The sequence below is a fragment of the Podarcis erhardii genome, assembly GCF_964252035.2.
Source record: "Podarcis erhardii genome assembly, chromosome: 15".
NCBI classification, from domain to species: domain Eukaryota; kingdom Metazoa; phylum Chordata; class Lepidosauria; order Squamata; family Lacertidae; genus Podarcis; species Podarcis erhardii.
The window spans coordinates 15920571-15944615 of NC_138505.1; the positions used below are offsets into that span (position 1 = coordinate 15920571).

General features: G+C 51.3%; 2 protein-coding genes and 1 long non-coding RNA gene across 3 annotated transcripts; 2 read left to right on the forward strand and 1 right to left on the reverse strand.

Moving 5' to 3' along the window:
- The first annotated feature begins 460 nt into the window (after positions 1-460).
- On the forward strand, positions 461-3842 carry LOC309329791 (uncharacterized protein). The gene is made up of 2 exons (XM_081840801.1): positions 461-843; positions 2732-3842. Exons 1-2 carry the CDS (start codon positions 559-561, stop codon positions 3824-3826), a joined length of 1380 nt encoding a protein of 459 aa, XP_081696927.1. The 5' UTR covers positions 461-558; the 3' UTR covers positions 3827-3842.
- Positions 3843-5188: 1346 nt separating this feature from the next.
- Positions 5189-22268, forward strand: LOC309330676 (inositol-trisphosphate 3-kinase B-like). The gene is made up of 8 exons (XM_081842465.1): positions 5189-5311; positions 8604-9105; positions 13436-13520; positions 14449-14662; positions 16070-16274; positions 16849-16950; positions 18507-18578; positions 21168-22268. The coding sequence occupies exons 2-8, from the start codon at positions 8614-8616 to the stop codon at positions 21411-21413; spliced, it is 1416 nt and encodes a 471-aa protein (XP_081698591.1). The 5' UTR covers positions 5189-5311; positions 8604-8613; the 3' UTR covers positions 21414-22268.
- On the reverse strand, positions 19045-19638 carry LOC309330724. Its single transcript, XR_014151548.1, has 2 exons — positions 19271-19638; positions 19045-19094 (listed from the first exon to the last, which is right to left on the reverse strand). It is a non-coding gene; the product is annotated as an uncharacterized lncRNA (long non-coding RNA).
- Positions 22269-24045: the final 1777 nt, after the last annotated feature.

Consider the following 24045-nt stretch of genomic DNA (forward strand, 5'->3'; position numbering starts at 1 on the left):
ATCCCTATGCAGGGCTGTCTTCAGATGTCTTCTTCAGGCTGCATAGTTACTTATCTCCTTGACTCGAGGGTATGTGTGTCATATAACTCCATATCCTCCAACATTTATCCAATGAAAATAGAGATGTACTAAAGCAAAGCAGGACATTCCGGGATCAAATCAGAAACTGGAACGGCTTCTGTAAATCTGGGACTGTCCCTGGAAAATAGGGTCTGATGCTATTGGGTCTGATTTATGCGGAGACTTGTTCAGATCACCTCAGCAAGGACCGGAGTCCCCATCTACTGGCAGAATGAATAACCAGCAAGGTCTTGCCTTGTTAGCAAGCAGGACGGTACACCTACTGCAGATTGATCAATAACAGATATCAAATCAAGAGGAGTCCAGCTTTCCTCCAGCCCAAGGCAGCGATGGCGATGATGACACAAAGGAGGGCAGCTGTGTGACTCTGGGCAGGAGGGAGGCTGGGCCAGAGGGGCCTCTGGCTTGCATGAAACACCAGGCAAAGCCAGTGCCTCCCTGCCCGCCCCACTTTCTGGCTTCCCCAAGCTCTTGGCCATGGCTGTCAAAAGCTCCTCGCTGGCGTGGTCCTTCCTGGCTGTGGTCTTCATGATCGCAGGGGCCGCTGCTGTCCAGAGCGCCTGCGGACATCACTACCGCTACCGCAAGCCACGAGCCGACACCTATGAGTGGCAGGGCTACTTTGTGGCCCTGACCATCCTCCTGGGCAGCGGCTGCGGCCTGGCCTGGTGCATCCTCATTGTCACCTACAACATGGGCCAAAGGGGAGGCCAGGAGTTGCCACAGATCCCCTCTGCAGGTGAACAGATGCCCGCAGCCATGGTGAGCCTTGGGGAGCTGGTGGGGCGGGAAGGAGGCAGGTTGCCAGTGCGAGAAGGAAGCGGAAGGGAGCCCCTTCTGTTGCAGGAGGCCAGGTGGTCACTTCTGCGGACCTCCAGAGGTTGCTGGACACAAGAACAGCCCGTAGGTAGCTCAGGCCAAAGCGAGGGGCCTGTGCAGTCCAGCACCCAGTTCTCACAGTGGCCAAATTCCCCATGGAACCTAGCAATTCAGATAGACTGCCTCTGTGCCTGGAAGTTCCATAACAACCTAAGCTGAGCCTCCCAGCTGGATCAGGCCTAAGGAGGACCAACTGGTCCAGCATCCTGTTCTCACAGTGGCCAATCAGATGCCCCAGTGCAAACCCAAAAGCAGGACCCAAACGCAAGGGCACTCTCCCCGCCTGCCGTTCCCAGCATCTGGTATTATTCCTACTGACTCTGACAGTGGCGGTTCCACACAGCCTTCTCCTCAATGAACTTGCCCAATCCTCTTTGAAGGTGGCCATCACTGCATCTTGTGTCAGTGAGTTCCAAAGTCTATGCACTGTGTGAAGAAGGACTTTGTTTCGTCTGTCCTGAATATTCCAACAGTCAGCTTCACTGGGTGGCCCTGAATTCAAGGATTATGAGGGCGGGATAAAAACTTTCTCCTTATCACCTTACACCAGGCATATTTTTACACACCTCTGCCATCTCATCCTCCTCCCTCTTTCTCTCCTTTTCTCTAAATTCAAAAGACCCAAATGTTGTAGCCTTTCCTGGTAGGGGAATTGCTCCACCGCCTTGACAGTTTTGGGTGTTCCTTTCTGACCATCTTCTACGATATCCCATTGGATCAGATACAAATGGTATAATGACCATTGGCAGGTGTGTCTAAAGACAGGGCCAGCCCAATAAATGATGCCGCCTGAGTCCAAGGACAAGATGGCTGCCGCCACCCTCTTCCAGGAACAAAAGCTGACCAGGCTGGCCATCGAAATTTGATTCCTCCACTGCACCAGAGGGCAGGAGACCATGGCCACGTTCACACCTGACATATAAAGAGTTATCACTTTAACAGTCCCAGCTTCCCCCGTAGCATTCTGGGAGCTGTAGTTTGTAAAGGTGCTGAGAGTTGCTAGGAGACCCCTATTCCCCTCTCAGAGCAGCTACAATTCCCAGAGTTCCCTGTGAAGAGGGAATGGTTGTTAAAATCATTATGGGAACTGTAGCTCTGTGAGGAGAACCGGGGGCCTCCTAAGAACTCTCAGCACACCTCACAAACTACAGTTCCCATGATTCTTTGTTACCACTATTTAAAGTGGTAACACGGTGCTTTTAATGTGGTGTGGTGTGGCCTTGCTTAGCGGGTTCAGAACAGGCATACACAGCTCTGCCCATTTTCTGCCCCTCAGTATGTACCGCCTGAGGCAGCAGTCTCACTCTGCCTCATGGCTGAGCTGGGCCTGTGCATTAGGATTGGGTGGGGTTGTAAGTTGCCCTGAGGTCAGAGGGAAATTAAATGAAGCGACTGCAGATAGCGGCAATTCAGGAGAGAATGTTTTAATTGTAATTTGGCCATTATATGGTGGCACCTCCCTTTGAAAGTGTCCAAGTATGGCTGCCTTAAAATAAATAGTTGAGTATCTTTGTAGGTTAAAAGGTCCTCCTACTATCTTCTCAATAGTGCCATTTCTGATTTTGAATTTGGGTCAGGCATTGGGATCGGTTAGGCAGAGAGGAATACTTTTGTTGAAGAGGGGGTCCTCAGGAGGGAGGCTTTTACCATCAAGGCTGCACTGATCTTGCCATATTTGCAGGCAAGATAGGAGTCAGGGGCTAGGAATGGAAACCAGAGGGGCCTGACCTTGCAAGGCCCTGAAATGTGACCTCTTTTCTGCTTTGGACAGGGCCACCAAGACAAACTGACACTGAGCCCAGGGATAAACCGTGAAAGGTCCGTCAGCTTTGCGACCCTGCCTGGGCTGAAGAGCCAAGTCACAAACGAGGAGGACCAGCCTTGGCTGAAGCGACAAGTCTCAAAGGAGGAGTTTCGGACGAAGTCCCAGTTGGACACAAGCATAGGAAGTCGGACGCCGTCCCAACTGAACTTAAACCAGGGGGTTCGGGCCCCATCCCAGATGAACGCAAGCGAGGCAGTCAGCACCCTGTCACAGATGAACACAAATGAGGGGGTACGGACCCTGTTCCAGATGAATGAGGCAAATAGGGTTCCAGCCCAGATGAACATGACTGAGGGGATGAGGGCCCAATCCCAGGTGGATGAAATGATTGGGAACCCCTCCCAGAGGAACGTGAACGAGGCAATTTGGACCCCCTCCCAGAGGAACATGAACGAGGTGAACAGGGCCCCCTCCCAGATGAACACGAATGAGGCAATTTGGACCCCATCCCAGATGAACACGAACAAGGTGATTTGGACTTCCTCCCAGATGAAAGCAAATGAAGCAGATTGGACCCCCTCCCAGAGGAACATGAACGAGTTGAAAAGGGCCCCATCCCAGATGAACATGAAGGAAGCAATTTGGACCCCCTCTCAGAACGAGGTGACTAGGACCCCAACCCAGAATAACATAAACAAGCTAAAAAGAGCCCCAACGCAGCTGAACATAAATGAAACAGTTGGGATCCCATCCCTTCCACCTCAGCAGGAAGGCCAGTCCTCCAGGCCCGAAGGGCAAGGCGGTGGCACTCTGTGGAACTTCATGGAGCAGGAGCTGGAAAGGCTTCTGAGCGCCCTACGCCTCCACCGGACCCCCACGCCAACCCCCGCGGCTGAGGAGACGCCGGCCCCCTTGGCCAACGATACTCCGAGCGCCCCAGCTGAGGAGGTGCCGAAACCCCCGGCTGAGGAGGTGCTGGGCCCCGACCAGACTGAGGACAAGGAGACCTTGATGCACCTCATCATCTGTGAAGTCCCCCAAGACAGAGGAGCCACCAGGGGTCGGGGGCGCAAGAGGAAAGCGAGCAGAGGACGCAAATAAAGTGCAGAGAAAGAGAGAGGGTGGCAGGTCGGTGTGTCTGTTGTGAGGCAGGAGGAGTCATTGGTAGAAACGGCTTCCTTCGCCACCATCCTCCTGCATATATCCCCGGGAGATTCCTTGATTTTAAAACAGTTCTTCATCCCAGGAGCTCCGAAGGGCCTACATAACCCTCATGGAATTGCAGAGTTGAAAGAGACCCAAAGGGTCCTCTGTTCCAACCCCCTGCACTGCAGGAATAGCAGGGACCACCCTGTTAATCTCAAAGCAACCCTGGGAGGTAGGCTAGGCTGCCCCAAGTATACCCAGTGAGCTTTGCGACTGAGCAGAGTTTTGAACGCAGGTCTCCCTCTTCTGAGTCCAACAGGCTGAACTTCCCCCAACCTGGTGCCATGGGTGTAGCCAGGATTTATTTTAGGGGAGGAACATGCCTTATGGGAGGGGGGAGGTAGAACTGAGCTATCTGTGATGCAATTGGTCAGTTAGTTGAGTATTTTTATTTATTACTTGATTTAGTGGGGGGCAGCTGTCCCACTGCTATGCCCATGCCTGGTGCCCTCCAGATGTTTTGGACTACAACTCCCAGCTAGTCCCAGGCAGCACAGCTGTACGATGCTAGGATTGGAGGGACCTTGTACTGTAGTCCAAAACCTTAATCTCAAGCTAACCTGGCAGTCAGGAGCTAGAATCAGGGGTGGGTCAGCAATAAAAACACCTGGTGTCAGAAACCAAAACAGTGCAGGCCTAGTGCTCCTACTAACTCTTCCCAGTAGGCAAAGTGTCCTTCCTGTAAAGGTATCCCATGAACTAAAAGTTATCTAAAGGGCAGAGCTCAAATGACCTATTTCACACATGATTTCGTTTCTTATAAAAATACTGAGGGAAATGGTCTCTCAGTGTCACCAGCTTTTGCCAATGTCTGGTTCATTTCAGCTCATATAGAACCTTTATTTTCTACCACGATGGAACCCGATAATGCTTTTATTTTTCAAAAGCCTTCATTATTTGTAAAGGGAGCTTTTGTATAAGCTAGTACTTCATTATCCCTCTGGAGCTGCGCTGGATGTTTCGACATGTGTCCTTCCAAGCTCGTGGCACTTGATAGTTCAAATCTCTGAATCTTTGGGGTTTCTCTCTGTCTCTTTGTTATGTTTGCACCTTTTTTGTTTATTTTAAAATAAAAAACAAATCAGCTAAGAAAGACCGCTGTGCCGCGAAGCTATGGCACTCTGCACATGCCCAAGGCGGCGCTTTCCCCTTCTTCTGCGCGACGGGGTGCAGTCTCGCCAGTGAGCGGCAGAGGGCAGCACGAGACAAGCTTTCCTCCTGGGGGCGCCTTCGTCAGCTATCCCTCCGCCCCCTCCCCGCTCCCCAAACCCGGCCCCGTTTATCTCCCCGCCTCTTCGTGTCCGGCCAGGCAGATCCGCGGCGGGGCCGGGATGGGAAGGGCTAAGAGGGGCGCCCCGTAGTGCATCCCGCGCTCTCCAGGTGAGAACTGGGCAGCGGGCAAAGGAAGAAGGGAGTGGTGTCTAGCGGTTAGAGCAGAGGCTGCGGCTTAGCCAGGAAGACTCATTGAGCCCCCAAAGCCACCATTGGGGGGAGGGGAATGCAGAAAAAGAAAGCGCCCCCCCCAGCCTGCCAGTTATGGAAGGAGGAGGTGCAACTCTGCCCCAGTTTAGCGATCCGGACTTGGGGAGCTCAGTTCTCCAGGAGCCACGCTAGGTTTTATGGAGCTTGGGTGGGGTGGGTGGTAGCAGCGTGCCTTTCTCAGGCTGGCGGGTGGGGTCTCCCTTCCCTTGGGTGACATCATTTCCCTTGCTGATAGGCGGCTGGGTGGGGAGTAGGCTTTCAGGGACCAGAATCTATTGCTAAAGTCCAAGGTGTGTCTGGAGCAGGAAGAGAGCGCCTCTGAGGTTGTGCAGAGTGCCTTTGCCTCGCTATCCTGTAGCTGCCAGCGACAACTGCACTTCCAGTTTGGGGGACTAAGGAGAAGGGGGCGAGGGGGGGGAGCGGGTGGCTTCCGGAGGCGCTTGACCCCTGATCACCCTTCCCCTACTTTAAATTTGATGAAAATGGGAATGGATAATGGGACTGATAGATCAGAAGAAGGGAACTCGTCCCCACCCCGGTCAAAAAGCTGCAGGGCACTTTGGGGTCTATATTCCCCACACACACACCCTCCAGCTATGACATGTATTAACACAGGAAGCCTGCTTTATACTGAATCCAAAGCTCAGCCCATCTACCTCTATGTGGTCTATTATGGGGGTGGTAGGAGGGGGCTGTCCTCCCCCCCCCCGCCAGAATATCAGGTACCATTTCCCCACCTAGCTTTGTATATATCTATTATATTTTAGGGTTCAGTCTCCAGATTGGGCTCCCAGCTGAAACCCTGGAATGTAGCTGCCAGTCAGTGTCAACTGTACTGGCCTAGGTGGAACAATGGTCTGACTTGGTATAAAGTAGTTTTCTGTGAGCCTATGCCCGGGATTGAGCTTGGGATAATTCTGCATGTGATGCATGTGTGATGATGGCCACTAAGCAAATGGCCTTCCCCTAAAAAGAAACCAAGGCCCCAATCCTCATGGTCCAGAATGAAGGGCTGATTTCTATAGGACAGAGGAATCTGCCTTAGACTGAGCCAGACCCTTGGTACATCTAGGCCAGTGTTGTCTGCACTGACTGACAGTGGCTCTCCAGGGTTTCAGGAAGGGAAAATTTCCCAGCCCTCCCTAGAAGAAGCTGTTGGGCATGGACCCTGGGGCCCTTCTGCATGCAAACCAGGCAAGGAGTTTAAATCAGCACCCTGTTCAGAACACTGAGGACTAGCATCCTCATTGGTTTTGCCAGTAAGCCTGGGCTCAGGGATGCGGATGGCACTGTGGGTTAAACTACAGAGCCTAGCACTTGCCGACCAGAAGGTCAGCGGTTCAAATCCCCGCGACTGGGTGAGCTCCCGTTGCTTGGTTCCTGCTTCTGCCAACATAGCAGTTCGAAAGCACGTCAAAGTGCAAGTAGATAAATAGGTACCACTCCGGCGGAAAGGTCAACGGAGTTTCCATGCGCTGCTCTGGTTCGCCAGAAGTGGTTTAGTCATGCTGGCCACATGGCCCGGAAGCTGTACGCCGGCTCCCTCAGCCAATAAAGCGAGTTGAGCGCCGCAACCCCAGAGTCGGTCACGACTGGACCCAATGGTCACAGGTCCCTTTACCTTTAAGCCTGGGCTCTACTTCCCAGCGATAGCCCCATCTTCAAAGGTGGTATGGCGGAAGTCATGTTGCTTTTTTTAAACCAAAGAAAAGTGCTCAAATGGGATGTGGTGAGACCGATATCCCATAATGAGGCTCATGAGCATTACTTCCTGAACCCACTTCCCAATTTCCCACCAAATGTTGGCCCCGGGAGCCAAGTTTTTTTTAATTAATATTTTAATTGAAGCATTTCGTTTATAAGAAAGCAGAGTGACAAAAAGAAAGAGAAAAAAAGAAAAAATCTGAATGAGAATGAAAAAGAGGAAAAAATATTCAGCTACATTTCCATATATGAGTATAGAGATGTATATAATCTTATTGTCCTAATACACACAAAGTTATCAATAACCTAATCTATTCTGCGTAAACTTATTCCAAATATCATTTGGATTTATCCAAAGAAAGTCTGTGTCTATAAGCTTTCTGTTCATATGTTACCAGTATTGCCACAATTAAGGGGAATTGTATCTCTCTTCCTCCAGTACATCAACAACAGTCTCTTGGCCACCATTAGGGGTGTCCCTATTTTCGCTGTCCCGTTGTCAGTTTCCATACAATGGGCATATAGTTCAAAAGAATATTCACCTCTGAAAAATTTGGTAATTTTTTCTGTAGTGTCTTGTTTATATAGTCCACATTTCCCCCAAAATTTTAGTAAGTGTGGGACATAGTAAAAGCAGGGGCTAAATAGTTTTCTGCCTGTAATTCAAGCATTACTGGGAGGAGCAATCCTATACAGTGGATGCTTGGGTTGCGAACATTATCCCTGCGCGATGCACGTTCGCAACCCGCAGCGGCGCGTCTGCGCACACGCGGGTTGCAATTTGGCAGTTCTGCGCATGCGCAACCCCCGATACCTGGAAGTAACCCGTTCTGGTACTTCAGGGTTTTGGTGGGTCCGTAACCCCAAAAAACGCAACCTGAAGCGCCTGTAACCTGAAGTATGACTGTACTTGACAGGAAATATCTCCACCCCCCGCAAAAAAACCCCTCCCACAAATCTCTGGAAACTACTAGTGCCCATCAATAAAGGACTTTGCCAGAATGCGCATGTGCTGCCCTTAGAGAGGGAGACTGTGAACTCACTAGCCAATGAACTAGTAGCCCTTGATAGGCCTCTCTTCCATGAATTGATAAGACCTCTCTTCCACATTTTCCATAGTTCAGCTTTGCACTTCACGAAGGACTTTCTTTTATCCATCCTAGCTCTTGCAATGTTCAGCTTCAACGGATGTCCAGGATTTCTTATGGGGGAGAGAAGCTTTTCTCCATGGTCTACGTCCTCCATGCCATGCATAATTTTTTTATAAAGTCTTACTCACCTTTTCTCTGAACGATAAAGTCCCCAACACTGTATAGGAAACTCGCTCCACACCCCCCGCCTCGATTATGCTGTTGCCCTTTCCTGGACCTCTTCCAACTGTGCGATACCCGTTTTGAGGCGAGGCGACCAGAGCATAACTTGGATGGCCACGCAAGCTGCTTTTCTTGCCCTGCTCCAGTAACACACACTCTTTGTTTCCTTACAGAAAGCTGTGGATGAAGCCATGCCTGAGTAGCGTCACTTCCAGCTCATCTCAGCAGGCAACCTTCCCCAGCGGACTCAAGTGGGGCCTGGCCATGGAAGACTATCGCAGCCTGGAATGCATCCCTCCTCCACCTGCTGCCGCTGAACCAGACCATTGGGAGGCCCCCAATACTCCTATGGGCCCCCCCTCAGAATCAGAAGCCTCGGTGTGCGGCAGGGGAAGGGATGCCCCCCAAGGGAGGGCGGAATCGCCACCCTTGGGTGCCTTCCCCAGCAGCAACGGCCTGCAAGGGCCGCCGGCCACGCCTCCCTGCGAGGTTGCCGGAGCGGGGCCCAGCCAGAAGCCCCTTCCTGGAAGCCAGGAAGCCCCCGTCCCTTTTGACCGCTCTGTCTCGGGCTCATCGACCTGTTCCTCGCTGGGAGGGTCCTCCCAGGAGTCGGACGACGTCTTCAGCGATGCCGAGGACAGGAGCCCCCTGGGGAAGAAGCGGGTGCTGCGGAAGGTGAGGTGAGGGAGGGGGCAGTTGGGGGTAAAGGCAGCAGGGGAGGGAGGGGAATCATGCCCCCTCCCCAAGGAGGCAGGGAGCCCAGCCTGAAGGCCCAGCGATTTCAGAGCAGTCAATGGACTGGCTTGCTGTGGCTCTCTAGAACTTGAGAGGGATATGTCCTTCTCAGCCCTAAGCCTGGAGCATTCTACATGCAAAGCAGGGGCTGTCCCACTGAGCCCATGGCAAAGTAAGATTTTACCTTAAGTTTTATGCTGGTTTTAATAGATGTCATTTTTTATTGTATTTTGCTTTAAGTTATTTTTTGTAAAAAAAGAAGTCTCTAACAACAACAACAACAACAACAACAATAGTGGCTGGTGTGCTCTGGTCCATGGGGTCACGAAGAGTCGGACACGACTAAACGACTAAACAACAACAACAAATAATACTGGGATTTGTGTGGCTAGCTGGAAAGCTAAATGCATACCCTCCAACATTTCTCCGATGAAAATTGGCACATTCTATTCCATAATAATAATAATAATAATAATAATAATTTTCCTATTTATACCCTGACTGGGTTGCTTTATTATAAACTTAATTAAAAAATAGGGACACTTGGAGGGTCTGTAAATGGCGGCATAATTCTGTGTCTCCCGTCGCCCCGGGACAAAAATGAAGCAGAGTGGATCCTATTGACATCTAAACAAAAAGTATTATACAACCTCAGCAAGGGGATGATCCAAGGAATACGGGGAACCAAAAAGCAAATCTGCAAGGTTAGATCTTCAGCAAGAAATAGATGGAGCTCTGTCTGAGGCTTCAGAGGAGACCTCAGATACTGACATGACCAAAGGCAATATGAAGGTCCCCAAAGGCGGGAAAGTATCTGCCATAATGGAGGAGGACAAAGACTCAGATGTGTATATTAATAATAATAACACTTTTCAGGACCAACCTGGCATTTAAGAACAGCACAGCAGACTAGGGTGGGTGGGTGCTGACTGGCCTGGTCACCCAAGATCCAAAGGCTGTGCAATGGCCTTGATGCATCCAGTGCCTCTTCTCTTAACCTGACCTGACTGAACTCATTGCCGGACCTCCCCACTAGCTATCATTGCCTGGGTACATTGCTATTCCACATGCTGCAAAATGAGGAAACGTTTCCTACTGTGACATCCCAAGATCTTAGTATAGGGGTCAGCAAAGTGCAGTGCTGCTCTATAAAATGCAGGAAGGTTGTCGTCATCCATAATATTGCTGATATGAAAAGAAAAACAGTGTAGGAGGCACGAAAAGGATGAAGCACAAAGGCATGTCGCAGGACTTCCAGGCACGACTGCAGATGAGTCAGAGCTACAGTCAGCTTGAAAAAGCAGTTCCATAGCGAACTTCCTCTCTGCTGGTGCAGAGCATAGGGTTGGAGCCTTTCGCCCTGATTGCATTCACAGCCTCCGTCCTACAACCCCTCCCCCCACAGCTGGTGCATCGGGTAGTTTTTAAATGTGGGCCTCATCTTTCACACCCGGCACCCTTCACCTCGGACCACCCCACCTTGGTTCTCATCCAGGGGACTTTTGCTCCTTCTCCTCTTTACCTTCCCGACTCTTGTACCAAATTTGGGGCAGCACCATCCCGTTTCTGTCTTAACTTCACTCACTCATCCCTGCTAACAGGGCTGTGGCATCAAGGAGAGCTTTAGAATTATGAAATTGTTTATATATATGGCTTGGGCCCAGGCAGCCTGAAGGGTCACATCTCCCTGTACAAACCTGCCCAGGTGCTGAGAGCCTTGAGTGAGCACCTTCTCTCAGTCCCATCAACATCAGTTGGTGGTGACCCAAGACAGAGAGACAGAGACTTTTCTGCAGCTGCTCCCAAATTGTGGGATTCCCTCTCAGAAGAGGTTGGACTGGCTCCCTCCTTGTTTTCCTTCCACTGGCAGACTAAAACCATTTTATTCAGACAGGCCTGTGAAAACGTAAGTTGCAGGCTTGACCGATCACTGGGCTGCTGTCAGGACAAACTGCATTTTAATTTCTGGTTCTAAATGTTTTCTGGTATTTTGATGGTTGCTTTTAACTAGTTTTTATTGCTGTGTTTTAATTATTGACGTGTTCAAACACTGTAAGCCGCCTTGAATCCCACCTTGGGAGGAAGGAAGAATATAAGCAGATTTAAGAAGAGTAATATTTATTTATTAAGCCTGTGTGTGTGAAGAGGGGAGGAGCGCAAGAGGACCTTTGCTTTGTGGTCCTGGATCATTAGAGATCCCTGGCCAAAGATCTTGCATTTCCAGGGATTCTGCTGCAAGGAGGATCAGGGCCTCTCTCTGGCGGGTGTCAAATCCCCATCAGAGCCCCCGAGTCAGGCTGACCCGAGGATGCCCCCAGCAAATGTGCAAGCTGGGAGGCCTGCCTGGAGGGGGCCGGAAAGCATGACTGTGCTGGGGTGAGCCTCCAGCCGAAGGTAATCTCTACAAACTCACAGCCCTGGGCAGGATGTTGTGGTTCTGCTGCCAGCCCAGCTGGCTTGCTCTTGTGCAGGTCGAAAAAGCTCTTCTGGTGCAACAGCAGCAGAGGCCTCAGCAGGGTTCTGTGGTGGTTGCCGTGTAGAGCAGTTGGGTGTGCGACGGCGAGCTGTTTGCACGTGCCGCGAGCTCAGGCGCCCTTCCTCCTTGCACAACCGGCTCGTGCAAGCCGGAGCACACCTCTCTCCTTGCACAGCAGCAGCTCAGCCGAGATTTCCCTGTTGCTAAGCAAAATGCTCTCTCCCCCTGACAAAGGCCTTTCCCTTCCTCTTTTCAACGCTCTGAGTCTCGGCTGCTTCCTCCAAGACGGGTTTCCTCTGGCTGTGGTTAGAAAAGCTGATGAATGAACTGGAGGGAAGAAAGGGGGAGGGGAGACTTGACAAGCCTCCTCCTCTGCTTGGCAGGCCTCTTCTCTCTCGGCTTGTCTTTGCTGGGTCCCAGGAAAAAACCCTCTTCTCTGCCTCTCTTGTTTCCTGGGCTGCGTCTCAGGACCAGTCCTGAGCAGGTCCAGCGTCAGGGTTCAGCCTTGTTGGCTTCTGGGGTTGCAGGTGGCGCTGAATGAACAGAGTGGTAGGGCAGGGGAGTGTGATGGAGGCTCCCCCCCACCAATGGCATGGCTTCGCTGAGGCTGGGTTAACCTTGGTCCAGTTTCTGCCTCCCAGCCTAACCTACTTCGCAGGTTGTTGTGGGAATTAAACAAGGACTCAGGCCTGGGAGGGTTCAAATCCCCGCTTGGCCACGAGGCTCACCAGGTGACCTTGGGCCAGTCACTGCCTCGCAGCAGTGACCTACCTCGCAGGGTTGTTGTTGGGGATGAATGTCGGGAGGGGGAGAACAATGCACACCACTTTGAGCTCCTCGTAGGGGGGGAAAGCTGGGATAGAAATGCAACAAGTAATTGGGAGGGCTCCCAAGGAGAGGGGAGAGGAGGCTGAGGGAACCCTCCACAAGGGAGGGTGTTTGAAAAAGAGTGAGAGGCTGCCAGCTCTGCAGTCAAGGGGTGACATAACTGGGCTCCTGAGCCCCACGGGGGTGCCGCAGAAAAGAATGTAGTTGGCTAAGTGAGCCGCGTGGACTCAAAACGGTTGAAAACCTCTGCCATACGGGTATCAAACCTGCAACCTTGTCATTATCAGCACCACGTTCTAACCAACTGAGCTTCGTTTTTTGTTCTTGTTTTTCTTAATTGTTTTGTGTTCTCATTTTGTATTTTTACATTGTTAACTGCCTTGTGATCTTCAGATGAACGGTGGTATACAATTTTAATAAATAATAATAGTAATAGTAATAGAAAACCCTTAGCAACTTGGGATCAGTTTACCTACAAGACTGCCTGACTCCGTATGCGCCCACTCAACTCCTTCGATCTGCAGAACTGGCTCTGTTACAGGGGCCACATAATACCCACTCTGCAGTGGTAAGGATTCAATCTTCTAGTGAGGCAGGACCTACACGTTGGAACTCCCTGCTGATTGAGATCAGGAAGGTGCCTGCACTATACTCTTTTCGGTGTCTTCTAAAAATTTTTTTGTATAGGGAAACCTACCCAGATGTTTAGAAAGCTGATGTGAATTTTAACCTATTGTTATTTAAGTTTTCTGACGTCTTCTTGTTGATTTTGGTGATCGTTTTGCTTTTTTATCTTTTTTTTGTAAACCACTTTGTTGTTCTCTGCAATCAAGAGGTGCATACATTTTATGAAGTAAATTAAGAAGTAAATAAATATAAAGCCCTCCGCCTGACCCCCTGGGTCTGTGCAACTTCCTATCTTCCCCCATCATCTCGTAATGGTCCCTGTCTTGGAATATCTCCTAGACCAAGTCCTGGAAGACGTTCTTCACGATGGTGCACTGGTCCTTGCGGAGACGCAGCTCTTGGGTCCAGCTGGCCGGCCACGAAGGTACCACTACAGGACCGGGGGGGGGCGGCGTGTTGGAAGCCGGGTCCAGGAGTGGAGGTGGCCAATGCAACAGCTGCAAAGGAATCGGGGCCAGATGGATCTCCCCCACTGCAGCTTAGAAGAAGCCACTGGATCCGAGGATGCAGCGGGTAGCCCTTTCCCTTCTCCACAGTTTATTTCTGCCTCCCCAGGACCACAATCCAGGGCTTCCGTGGGGCTCTTGGACAAACTTAAGCACTTTGTCTCAGTTTCACCAACTTGGATGGGTTTAAAAGAGGACGGGGCAAATTCATGGAGGTAAAGAACCTAAGAAGAGCCCTGCTGGATAAAACCAGGGGCCCATCTTTAGTCCAGCCTCCTGTTCTCACAGTGGCCAACCAGATGCTTGTGGGAAACCCACAAGCAGGACCCAAACAAAAGAGCCCTCTCCCCTCTGGTGGCTTCCAGCAACTGGTGTTCAGAAGCATTTACTGTCTCTGCCTGTGGAGGCAGATACCCCTCTCCTCCATGAATTCATCCAGTCCTTTTTCAAAGCCGTCTAGGCTGGAGGTCACAGTGCTGCCTCCTGCGGGAGCAAGTTCCATAGATTAACGATGTGCTGCGCAAATGGTAATAGATGTGTGCAATAGATGGGCCACTTCTTATACTCTTTTGCAAACGGGGAAAATTGTGGACTCCCTCCAGTGTTGCAGAAGATGTGTCTACGATTGCCTGTTGCCAAAAAGCACAAATCAGGGGAGTGTTGCTGTTGCACTCGGGTCCTGGATTCCAGTTGGTGTATCTGGCCATAATGCTGGACTGAATGGTGCGCGCGCGCGCACACACACACACACACATTCTTCAGCTTGATCCAGCCGCTGCAGGTCTTTTACTGTGCTTCCTTCCCCTCCCTCCGTTTCTTCTGACCATCCTCGTTCTTTCCCCCCAGGGAATTTCAAGCCCAGTGAAGGAGGCCAGATTCTGAAGAAGTTCAGCTCCGTGGAAGACGCCTGCCTGGCAGAGCTGATGGCCGACGTCCTGCGCCCCTTCGTGCCCGCCTACCACGGGGTGGTGGAGGTGGGGGGTGAACGCTACATCCAGATGGACGACCTGTTGTGCGGCCTCGACATGCCAAGCATCATGGACTGCAAGATGGGCACCCGGTGAGAGCAGCACCTTTCTGGGGGGAGGGGGGGCATAGGAGGCTCCTTCATCTCAGGTGAGACGGGAGGGGGTGAGGGGAGGGCAGAAGTCCCACAGGCACTGAAGGTGGCGTTGGGATGGAGAAGAAGATTTATCCCAGGACCATCTTCACCCCTGAGCGAAGGTCATCACCAAAGGTCAGCTTGCATGGCGCTTTTCCAGTTGTAAGTCGCCTTGAGCAGAGTTTTATCATGCAGATACAATGGTACGTAATCTGTTCCCGAAGACCGTTTGACTTCCGAAACGTTTGAAAACCAAGGCACAAAGGGTGGCTGGCAAATTCCATTGAGAAAATTGAAAAACACGCATTTGACTTCTGAGGTGCGTTCGGAAACGGAAGCATTTACTTCTGAGTTTTCGGTGTATGGGTTCCGAAACGTTCGGCATGAAAGCAGCCAGAATCAGTAAATAAAAACACACTGAAACGTATGACGCAGAATTAAAACAATCCCCATACAAGTCACAATCAGATCGAAATATGCAAATAATAATAATAATAGCAAAATTAAACATCGCCAGAATTAAATATCAACCCCTACAAAACAACAACAACAACCCTCTAAGCAATACCCCACCCCAAGAGCCTGGAGGCATCCTGTGAAGCAGGTTCTGAAAGACTTGCAGCCAGGATGGTCTCTGACTTCTTTGCCAGCCTCCGTTTTTGTAGCTGGAGTCAGTTAGATGGAAAGAGGCTAGCAAGGCAGGAATGGGTAAGGTCATAGAATCATAGAGTTTAAGGGACCCTGAGGGCCATCTAGTCCAACCCCCTGCAATGCAGGTCAGTGTCGGCAAGGTGGAATCAGAGGCTGTAGCTGGGTCGCCAGCCGTGGTCTGTGTTTCGCATCTGTCTGTTGCATAAGTGGGGTTTTTTTTGGTGTTGCAGACCTGCCGATAATAGCAGCCAGATGTGGGAGACTGCAGAGCTAGCGTGTGGGTGAATCACTAACCAGACATCCCAGATGGATCTGCCTTGTACTGAGTCAGACCCTTGGGCCCATCTAGCTCAGTATTGCCTGCACTGACTGGCAGCAGTGGTTCCCAGGGTTTCAGGGAAGGCCTTTTCTCTGCCCTACCTAGAGGCACCACCAGGGGCCTGGGGCCTTCTGCAAACAAAACACTTCCCCGACCCTGACCCTCCCTCCCCCAACATTGCAGCCAGTCCCCCTCCTTGTCCCACTCTACCACTCCCTAAGAAAATGAGAAGATCCAGTCCAGCTTCCTGTTCTCCCATTGGCTGCCCAGATGTTCATTCGGGGAAGTCCGTAAGCAGGACCCCAGCACGAGAACCCTCTCTCCTCCGGTGCTTTCCAGCAACTGGTTTTCGGAAGCAGTGCTGCCTTCCTTGAACACCTCCTGTTTCTGCCCAGGACGTACCTGGAGGATGAGCTGTCGGAGGCGCAGCAGCGGCCAGCGGCACGGCGTGACCTGTACCAGAAGATGGTGAAAGTCGACCCGCAAGCCCCCACCGCACAGGAGCACAGCCAGGGCGGTGTCACCAAGCCGCGGTACATGCAGTGGCGTGAGGGGATCAGCTCCAGCGCCTCCCTGGGCTTCCGCATCGAGGGCGTCACGGTGAGTGGCGGCGACAGCTGAGCAGGAGGTAGAGAAACGGGGAGATAGTAACTCCTGCCCAGTAATGCAGGAATATGCAGCTGTCCAGTACGGGGACTGAACCTGCAACCTTGGCATTATCAGCACCCCACACTAACCAGCTGAGCTATCCAGCTGGTCCCAATAAAATATAATAATAATAATAATAATAATAATAATAATAATAATAATAATAATATATTTTTGTTTATACCCCGCCCTTCCTGGTTCAAAGACTGGGCTCAGGGCGGCTAACAACAAATTTAAAACACTTAATTGTAAAAGCAGCATAAAACAGTATAAAAACATAAATAACAATAAAATTCAAAATGCAGAAATGAATTTAGGGGAAATAAGCATTAGATAATCACCAGGGCTAGCTGGCTGAATTGGTCCTACTTGGGCTAGTGAGGAGGCCGGGGGAGAATTAGCTGTGGGGTCTCCGAGCGGGTAATCTTCATAAAAGGGGAGGGGGAGGAAAGAAAGGGGAACTAAAGACCAGGGTGAATTCAAATTATTATTAGAACACCCCCCACCCCAATCTCTGTCTCTGCAGATCGAGGGGGGAGCCGTGCGGAGGGATTTCAAGCAGACTCGCACCAAGGAGCAGATTGTGGATACTTTCCTGATGTTCACCAAGGCCCGCCTTGACATTCTGGTGAGACTGGTTGGGGGGGAGACAGTGGGAGCAGGGGGCGAAATCTCAGCCACTGGGTCCGTCCCCACCGTCCTCTGTACCTGGACTGCTCATTCTCAACCTGAAACAGAAGTTCGCCAGATATTCACAGGAATGTGGGAGCAGAGGGCGAAATCTCAGCCACTGGGTGTCCACCCCGCCCCCCCGTCCTCTGTACCTGGACTGCTCATTCTCAACCTGAAATAGAAGTTCACCTGATATTCACAGGAATGTTGCCCACCAGCATACTTCTGGTGCTTTTCAAGCAGTGAAGTATAAACTTGCCAGGTTTAGCACTTCACAACAACCCCCCCCCCCCATAATTCAACAGCACCAAAATTAAGTTTCAATGAGAGGAATGGAGATTTCTCATTGGGAGAGCTGTGGCCCTGTCATGCAGGATGGGGGTGTGGGACCGGTCTCTCCCGTGTTTTGAAACCTCTGGCTTCTGTGTGGTGGGAATGTAGCCTCCCATATCAAGGTAGGCATCTTGCCCCTCCCATGTTTTGCCCCCAGCCCCGCCTCCTGTTCACGTGTGGCACTCAGAAGTCGGCCCACGAGGACTTAACTGAGATGGCAAAATTAACATGTTCAGTGAGAGAAAAATCATTACTGACATTCATTGGGATCCTCTTTTTGTGTGAAAGAGAAAATAAACTTGTAATACAGTGGTACCTCAGGTTACATACGCTTCAGGTTACATACGCTTCAGGTTACAGACTCCACTAACCCTGAAATATTGCTTCAGCTTAAGAACTTTGCTTCAGGATGAGAACAGAAATTGTGTTCCGGCGGCGCGGCGGCAGCAGGAGGTCCCATTAGCTAAAGTGGTGTTTCAGGTTAAGAACAGTTTCATGTTAAGTACGGACCTCCAGAATGAATTAAGTACTTAACCGGAGGTACCACTGTATCTGGATTTGAAGATGGGGAAAATATTGGCATATGGAAAATAGAATAGTTGGATGCTAATGAGTGAATACAGTTGTACTGTACCTTGGAAGTCAAACGGAATCCTTTCTGGAAATCCGTTCAACTTCCAAAATGTTCGAAAACCAAATCGCGGCTTCTGGTTGGCTGCAGGAGGCTCCTGAAGCCAATCAGAAGCCGCAAGAGCCCCGTCGGGCGTTCGGGTTCCAAAAGAATGTTTGCAAACCAGAACAATCACTTTGCAGTGTTCGGGAGCCAAAACATCTGAGTTCCGGGGCGTTTGGTGTATTATAAAAAGATACTATTGGTATGAACTTTTGCATATCTTTTGATAAGTATGAATAAAAATATATTTTTTCTTTAAAAGAAGTTTGCCCGTGAGAAAATACTATCCTGGGACTGAAAAAGCAGCCAATGTAGCAGAAACACATTTAAAGTTAAGACAGGTCCCTGTTCTATTTCTGCCCTTGAATTCCATGCCACCTGCCAGTTTAACCAAGGCTTCCATGACTTGCCTCTCCTAGCAAGGGGCACAGGTGTATATGGGGGAGGGGCTTGGCCTTGATGGGGGGATCCCATCCAAAGCCTCAATGCTCCCTCTTGCCTTGCAGAGCACATATGCAGCCCGCTTGGAGAGCATGCGCCAGGCGCTGGAGGAGTCTGCCTTTTTCAAGACCCATGAGGTAAGGCTGTCAGGGCAGGGGGAGGTTAAATTGTTTGTTCATTGTATTCATTTAAATCCCACCTTTATCTCCCAGGAGCTCATGATGGCACACATGGTTTCTGCCCCGCATTTAATCCCCACAACCACCCTGTGAGGTAGGTTAGGCTGAGAGGCAGGGACTGGCCCAAAGCTTCATGGTGGCTGAGGCAGGATTCGAACCCTGGTCTCCCCTAGGTCCTAGTCTGCCACTCTAAAGATTGGTTCTCAGGAATGGGAGACAGAGGAGAAAAAGGCCCTGCAAGTGTGTCTCTTTCCTGCACTTCCAAACGGTTGTTGGCTTAGCACCTGCTGGATGTCTGGGCTGGTTTGTGACTGGGCTGGTTTGTTATACTTGTTTTTAGGCTTCTTCTTTTTTGGTCCTCTTTTGATTTCGAGTGTGCCTGCTCATGTAGAAAAGCAGGGTATAAATTCACAAACACCAAAAATAGATTGTTATTTTTATTGTTCCCATTTATTCTTATACTAACAACAAACCCTAAGCCTATGGGATCAGTGGCGTAGCGTGGGTTGTCAGCACCCGGGGCAAGGCAAGTAATTTGCGCCCCCTAACCCGTGGATTTGCGCCCCCTAACCCGTGGATTTACGCCCCCTAACCCTAACCCCCAGATTTTGCGCCCGGTGCGGCCGGCCCCCCCTGCACCCCCACGCTACGCCACTGTATGGGATCCTCCCTTCACCCTTCTAGGGGGAAGCTTCTGGAGAGGAAAGGGGGGTGCAGAATATGACAAAAGGATCCCCCCTCCCGTAGGTGAGGGACTCTCCCCAGTTGTGGGACAAAACCTAGGTGCTTTGTGGCCCAGTGTGAAGATATGGACAGGACCTGTGACCACTCTTCTTCCAGGGGCTTCTTGCTTCCCTCTCCCTCAGCATGCACTCTCTAGGGTGGGATTGGGGAACCGGTGGCCTTTGAGACGCAGCCGGACTACAACTCCCATCACCCCTGAGCAAAAGGCCCTGCTTGTCTGGAGTCCGGAGAGCCACCAACCTAAACAGCTTTAAAAAGAGTAGAGGAATTAGACAAGGTGCCTGGATATGAGGTGAAGCTGAATGTCAGGGGATTCTGGGCAGGTCAAAGAAAGTCCTTCTTTATGCAGAACAGTGTTAAACTATGGAACTCACTCCCACAGGAGGCAGTGATGGCTTTAAAAGGGGATTGGCCAAATTCACAGGCTATGCTTCTAAATCGCAGTTGCTGCAAACTGTGGGAGGGGAGAGTTGCTCTTGATCTCAAATCCTGTTTGTGGGTTTCCCATCAGTGCGTCTGCTTGGCCACTATGAGAACAGGATGGTGGGTCCCAAATGGCCTGATCCAGCAAGCTCTTTTCAGGTGCTTTTGGCACCCCAATCCTGCCACAGATGCAGCTCTTAAACCGACTTTAGCCGCAATTGCCAAGGACAGGCCCTTCACATTTCCAGCTCCTAAAACCGAGCCTGAGGGAACGGCTGCTTCCTTGGCGCCCTCCTTTCCTGTCACCTTGCCAAAGCTGTTGCGTTCAATCCAGGAAGGTACATCTTAAGAGTCTGAGCACCTCCAGGGGAGCTCTGCGGCTTGTAAAATGAGAGGCGCTCTTGGCTCACACTCCTGGCGTAAATGCAGGTGGGGAGTGCCGGCAGGAATCAGGCCAAGGCAGGCCACTGAAACACCAAGGGGATGTTTGGTTTGCAGAAGTAGTGTGTGTGGGGGGGGTAACCCTAAAGGAGCAGCCTCCCCTCCTCCAACAAACCAACGAGGGCTGAGATGAAAACCTGAACAAAGATCTTACAAAAGAAGCAATTCTAGTACAGTGGTACCTCGAGTTACATACACTTCAGGTTACAGATGCTTCAGGTTACAGACTCCCCTAACCCAGAAATAGTGCTTCAGGTTAAGAACTTTGCTTCAGGATGAGAACAGAAATCATGCTCTGGCGACACGGAGGCAGCAGGAGGCCCCATTAGCTAAAGTGGTGCTTCAGGTTAAGAACAGTTTCAGGTTAAGAACGGACCTCCAAAATGAATTAAGTACTTAACCTGAGCTACCACTGTACTCAAGTCTATCGCTGATTTCAAGCCAGACTTGTTGATTTTTAAAGCATTTTAATTTAGCCATATTGATTTCAGGGAAGAATAGGCTTTTTAGCAAGGTGCTATAGTTTTGTGGTTAATTGTTGTATTTCCTTGTGTTTTATTCTGTGAACTGGCCTGAGATCTTGTGATGCACAGTATATAATTTTTAATAGTTATTTTAAAGTAGCCAGTGGGGTGGCAGGAGACAGAATGGGAGTTCCAAGTTTGGAGGGAAAAGCAATCTGCAACTCTAGGAGGAGAGGCTGTTACAGGGCAGAATTTGTTGCTTTTTGACTCCCATCTTAGCTGAGAGGGGAAGGGAAAGGTGCTTTGTATATGCTCAGAGGAAACCCACCCTGCCTGAAGGCAACAGAGCCCAAGATCATCTTGTAGAAAATGGACTTATGGGCCAGACCAGAGGGGCAAAACCCTCGCTCGGTTCCTGTCCCTGTGAGCTGCCCACCTGAGGTTCCTAAAAAGCACTACTTTTTACACCCCTCAGGTGATTGGGAGCTCCTTGCTCTTCCTCCACGACCGGAAGGGCCAAGCCAGCGTCTGGATGATTGACTTTGGCAAGACACTACCCGCCCCGGAAAACCTCCCCTTGCAGCACAGCGTGGCCTGGGCCCCCGGGAACCACGAGGACGGCTACCTGATTGGTCTACAGCACCTCATTGACACCGTGCAGGCCACTCTGCGGAAGGCGGAAGAGCGGGGGCAAGCGCCAGCGCCCCCTGCCCACCCTTGAGATTGCCCGGAGGACGTCCTCCGTTGGGCGAATCTGGAAGGGCACCCAACCGAAGGAGGGGAGATCCCAAGGCTGTATTAACTGTAACGGCAAGCACGCTGCAGAATGGGGCCCCGGTGGGATCCAGCAAGGACGTTGCCGCACTTGTTGCCTGCCCCAAAGGAGGACTAGCCTTCCCACTGTCGGAAATAGCAGGGAGGGGAGTTGCAGCCTTCTGGGACCAGGGAGGAAGACCGGGAGCATCTTGGGACACCCAGAGATCCACAAGGGAGCGTGTAGGAAGGCAGCAACGCTCCCGAGGTCGGCACTGCCATAGGAATGAGCCAGTCCTCCCGCCGATTCCCTTTGCTCTGGCTGGGAGGGACACCTGGGAGGTGCAGACACCCCTGAACTGGACAGTGGCAGGAATGGATCCAAGGCTGGAGGGGGTAGGAGGCAGAGGCTGGTGCCGTAACCTTACAGCCAAGGGGAGCTTGAGCTCAGACCACCCCCACCTCATTCGTGGCACATCACAAAGCTCAGGTGAGAGCCGGGTGGGGTGAAGGAACCCCAGCGCCTTTCTGTGCATTCATAGATTGAGACGCACATACCTGGGCAGTCAGGGGGCAGCCAGGTAGCGGAGCCTGGGTTTTTGTGGAGGAAGGAGCAGATTCTGTCCTGCAGGGTTGTTTCTCCCCCCCCCCTCCAAGGCCCACATGAACCCACAGTGGTCCTGAGCCCAGTGTGGGGCTGAGGGGGGGACACTGACACTCAGCTGGAATGGGTGGGAGCTGCAGGTAGGGCCTGTCTGGGATCCAGCGGAGGCTGGGAAGGAGGCTGGACTTTCTATTCTCCTCAATAAAAAATAAAACCCTTTGTGTGCTTCTGGGCTGCAACCTACTCAGTCTTAGCCCTCAGCCCACGGCCAGCTACTCTGAAGCTTCTGTTTCCCCCGTAAGAAACAAATTCTATTGCAGTCAAATCTCTAGGATGGAGAGGACTGCCTCACAGCCTCTGCCCCCTGCAAGCAAGCACACAAACAAGCAAGCAAGCGGCTAGGGAACTGCCTGGACATTCCCTGCCAGCCTGCCAGTGACTGGGGCTGGGCCAAGGTGGAATTCATAGAATCACAGAATTGTAGAGCTGGAAGGGATTCTGTGGGTCTTCTAGTTCAAACCCCTGCAATGCAGGAACCACAGCTACAGGATCCCTGACAAATGGCCACCGGAGCTGTGTTCAACATTCTCCAGTGAAGGAGAGCCCGCCACCTCCCAAGGCAGTCCATTCCCCGTCAAAACAGTCAGAAAGTTCATCCTAATGTTTACTTGGAATCTGCTTTCTTGTCATTTGAATCCAGTACGTCTGGGTGCTAACTTCTGGGGCAGCACTAAACAAGCTTGCTCCACCTTCTGTGTAGCAACCCTTCAAATATTTGAAGATGGCTATCCTATCCCCAGGGACACGGGTGGCACTGTGGGTTAAACCACAGAGCCTAGGACTTGCTGATCAGAAGGTCGGCGGTTCAAATCCCCGCAATGGGGTGAGCTCCCATTGCTCGGTCCCTGCTCCTGCCAACCTAGCAGTTCGAAAGCACATCGAAGTGCAAGTAGATAAATAGGTACTGCTCCAGCGGGAAGGTAAATGGTGTTTCCATGCGCTGCTCTGGTTCGCCAGAAGCGGCTTAGTTATGCTGGCCACATGACTCGGAAGCTGTATAGAGGCTCCCTCGGCCAATAAAGCGAGATGAGCGCCGCAACCCCAGAGTTGGTCACGACTGGACCTAATGGTCAGGGGTCCCTTTACCTTTATCCTATCCCCTCAGAGTCTCCTCCAGACTAAACATCCCCAATTCCCATAAGGCTTGGTTTTCCAGGCCCTTGAACAGCTTGATCAATAGTCTCCTTAAAATTGGGGTGCCCAGAACCGGACACAGGACTCCAGGCGGGGTCTGACCAAGGCAGAACAAAGCAGCGCTATGTTACTGTTCTGTACCTTTCCTTCCATGAAGGGAAGCCAGATTCTAGTCCCTGTGGGAGCATTGGAGGCAGGCCACTGAAAGCCCTTGGGATGGGTTATGCAAGAGAGCCGAAGGGGCCTCAGGCCAAGCACCGCTTCCCCTTCTCTTTCTTCATTCTTCTGTAAGTGTTTTGCAACATTGCCAGGGAGACTGGGCACAAACAGCACCCCGTTCCCAGGACTGATGCCAGCGGACCTCTACGTTGGAGACATCTCCTCCTCCTCTCCCACCGGCCTTCAAAGCCAATGTCAAGTTCGGCAGAGGAACTGGGCCCATCCCAACCCCTTTAAGCCCTGCAGATTTTAACACCCCCGATTCTTCACTGCTACCCATCATCTTTCCCTCCCCTCGCCCCCACTAACTCTTCAACAAGACTGGTTGCTATGGAGATGGTTTTCATTTTCTAACAAGGTGAGAGAGGGTGGGGGGAATAGCCACCCAGGGAGTGGGGAAGAGGGAAGAGGGGCCTAGTAACAGCAGGCAAACAGTGATTTGAGGCAGGGTGCTGCCCCAAGCAAGGAGGGGGGGGGGGACTGGGGTCCCAATTCGCCAATCTGCAAGTGTTATTCTTTTGGGGAATGCCAGGCATACCTATTCAGAGGGGGCTGAAGAGGAATTAATGGAGGGGCCAGAATT

Bases quoted from the DNA above. Each gene is read 5' to 3' on its own strand.
- LOC309329791 (XM_081840801.1), top strand. From the start codon at position 559: ATGGCTGTCAAAAGCTCCTCGCTGGCGTGGTCCTTCCTGGCTGTGGTC. The intron at 844-2,731 runs GTGAGCCTTGGG...TGCTTTGGACAG, and splicing joins AACAGATGCCCGCAGCCATG to GGCCACCAAGACAAACTGAC.
- LOC309330676 (XM_081842465.1), top strand. From the start codon at position 8,614: ATGAAGCCATGCCTGAGTAGCGTCACTTCCAGCTCATCTCAGCAGGCA. The intron at 13,521-14,448 runs GTACCACTACAG...CTTTCCCCCCAG, and splicing joins CCAGCTGGCCGGCCACGAAG to GGAATTTCAAGCCCAGTGAA. The intron at 16,951-18,506 runs GTGAGACTGGTT...CTTGCCTTGCAG, and splicing joins AGGCCCGCCTTGACATTCTG to AGCACATATGCAGCCCGCTT.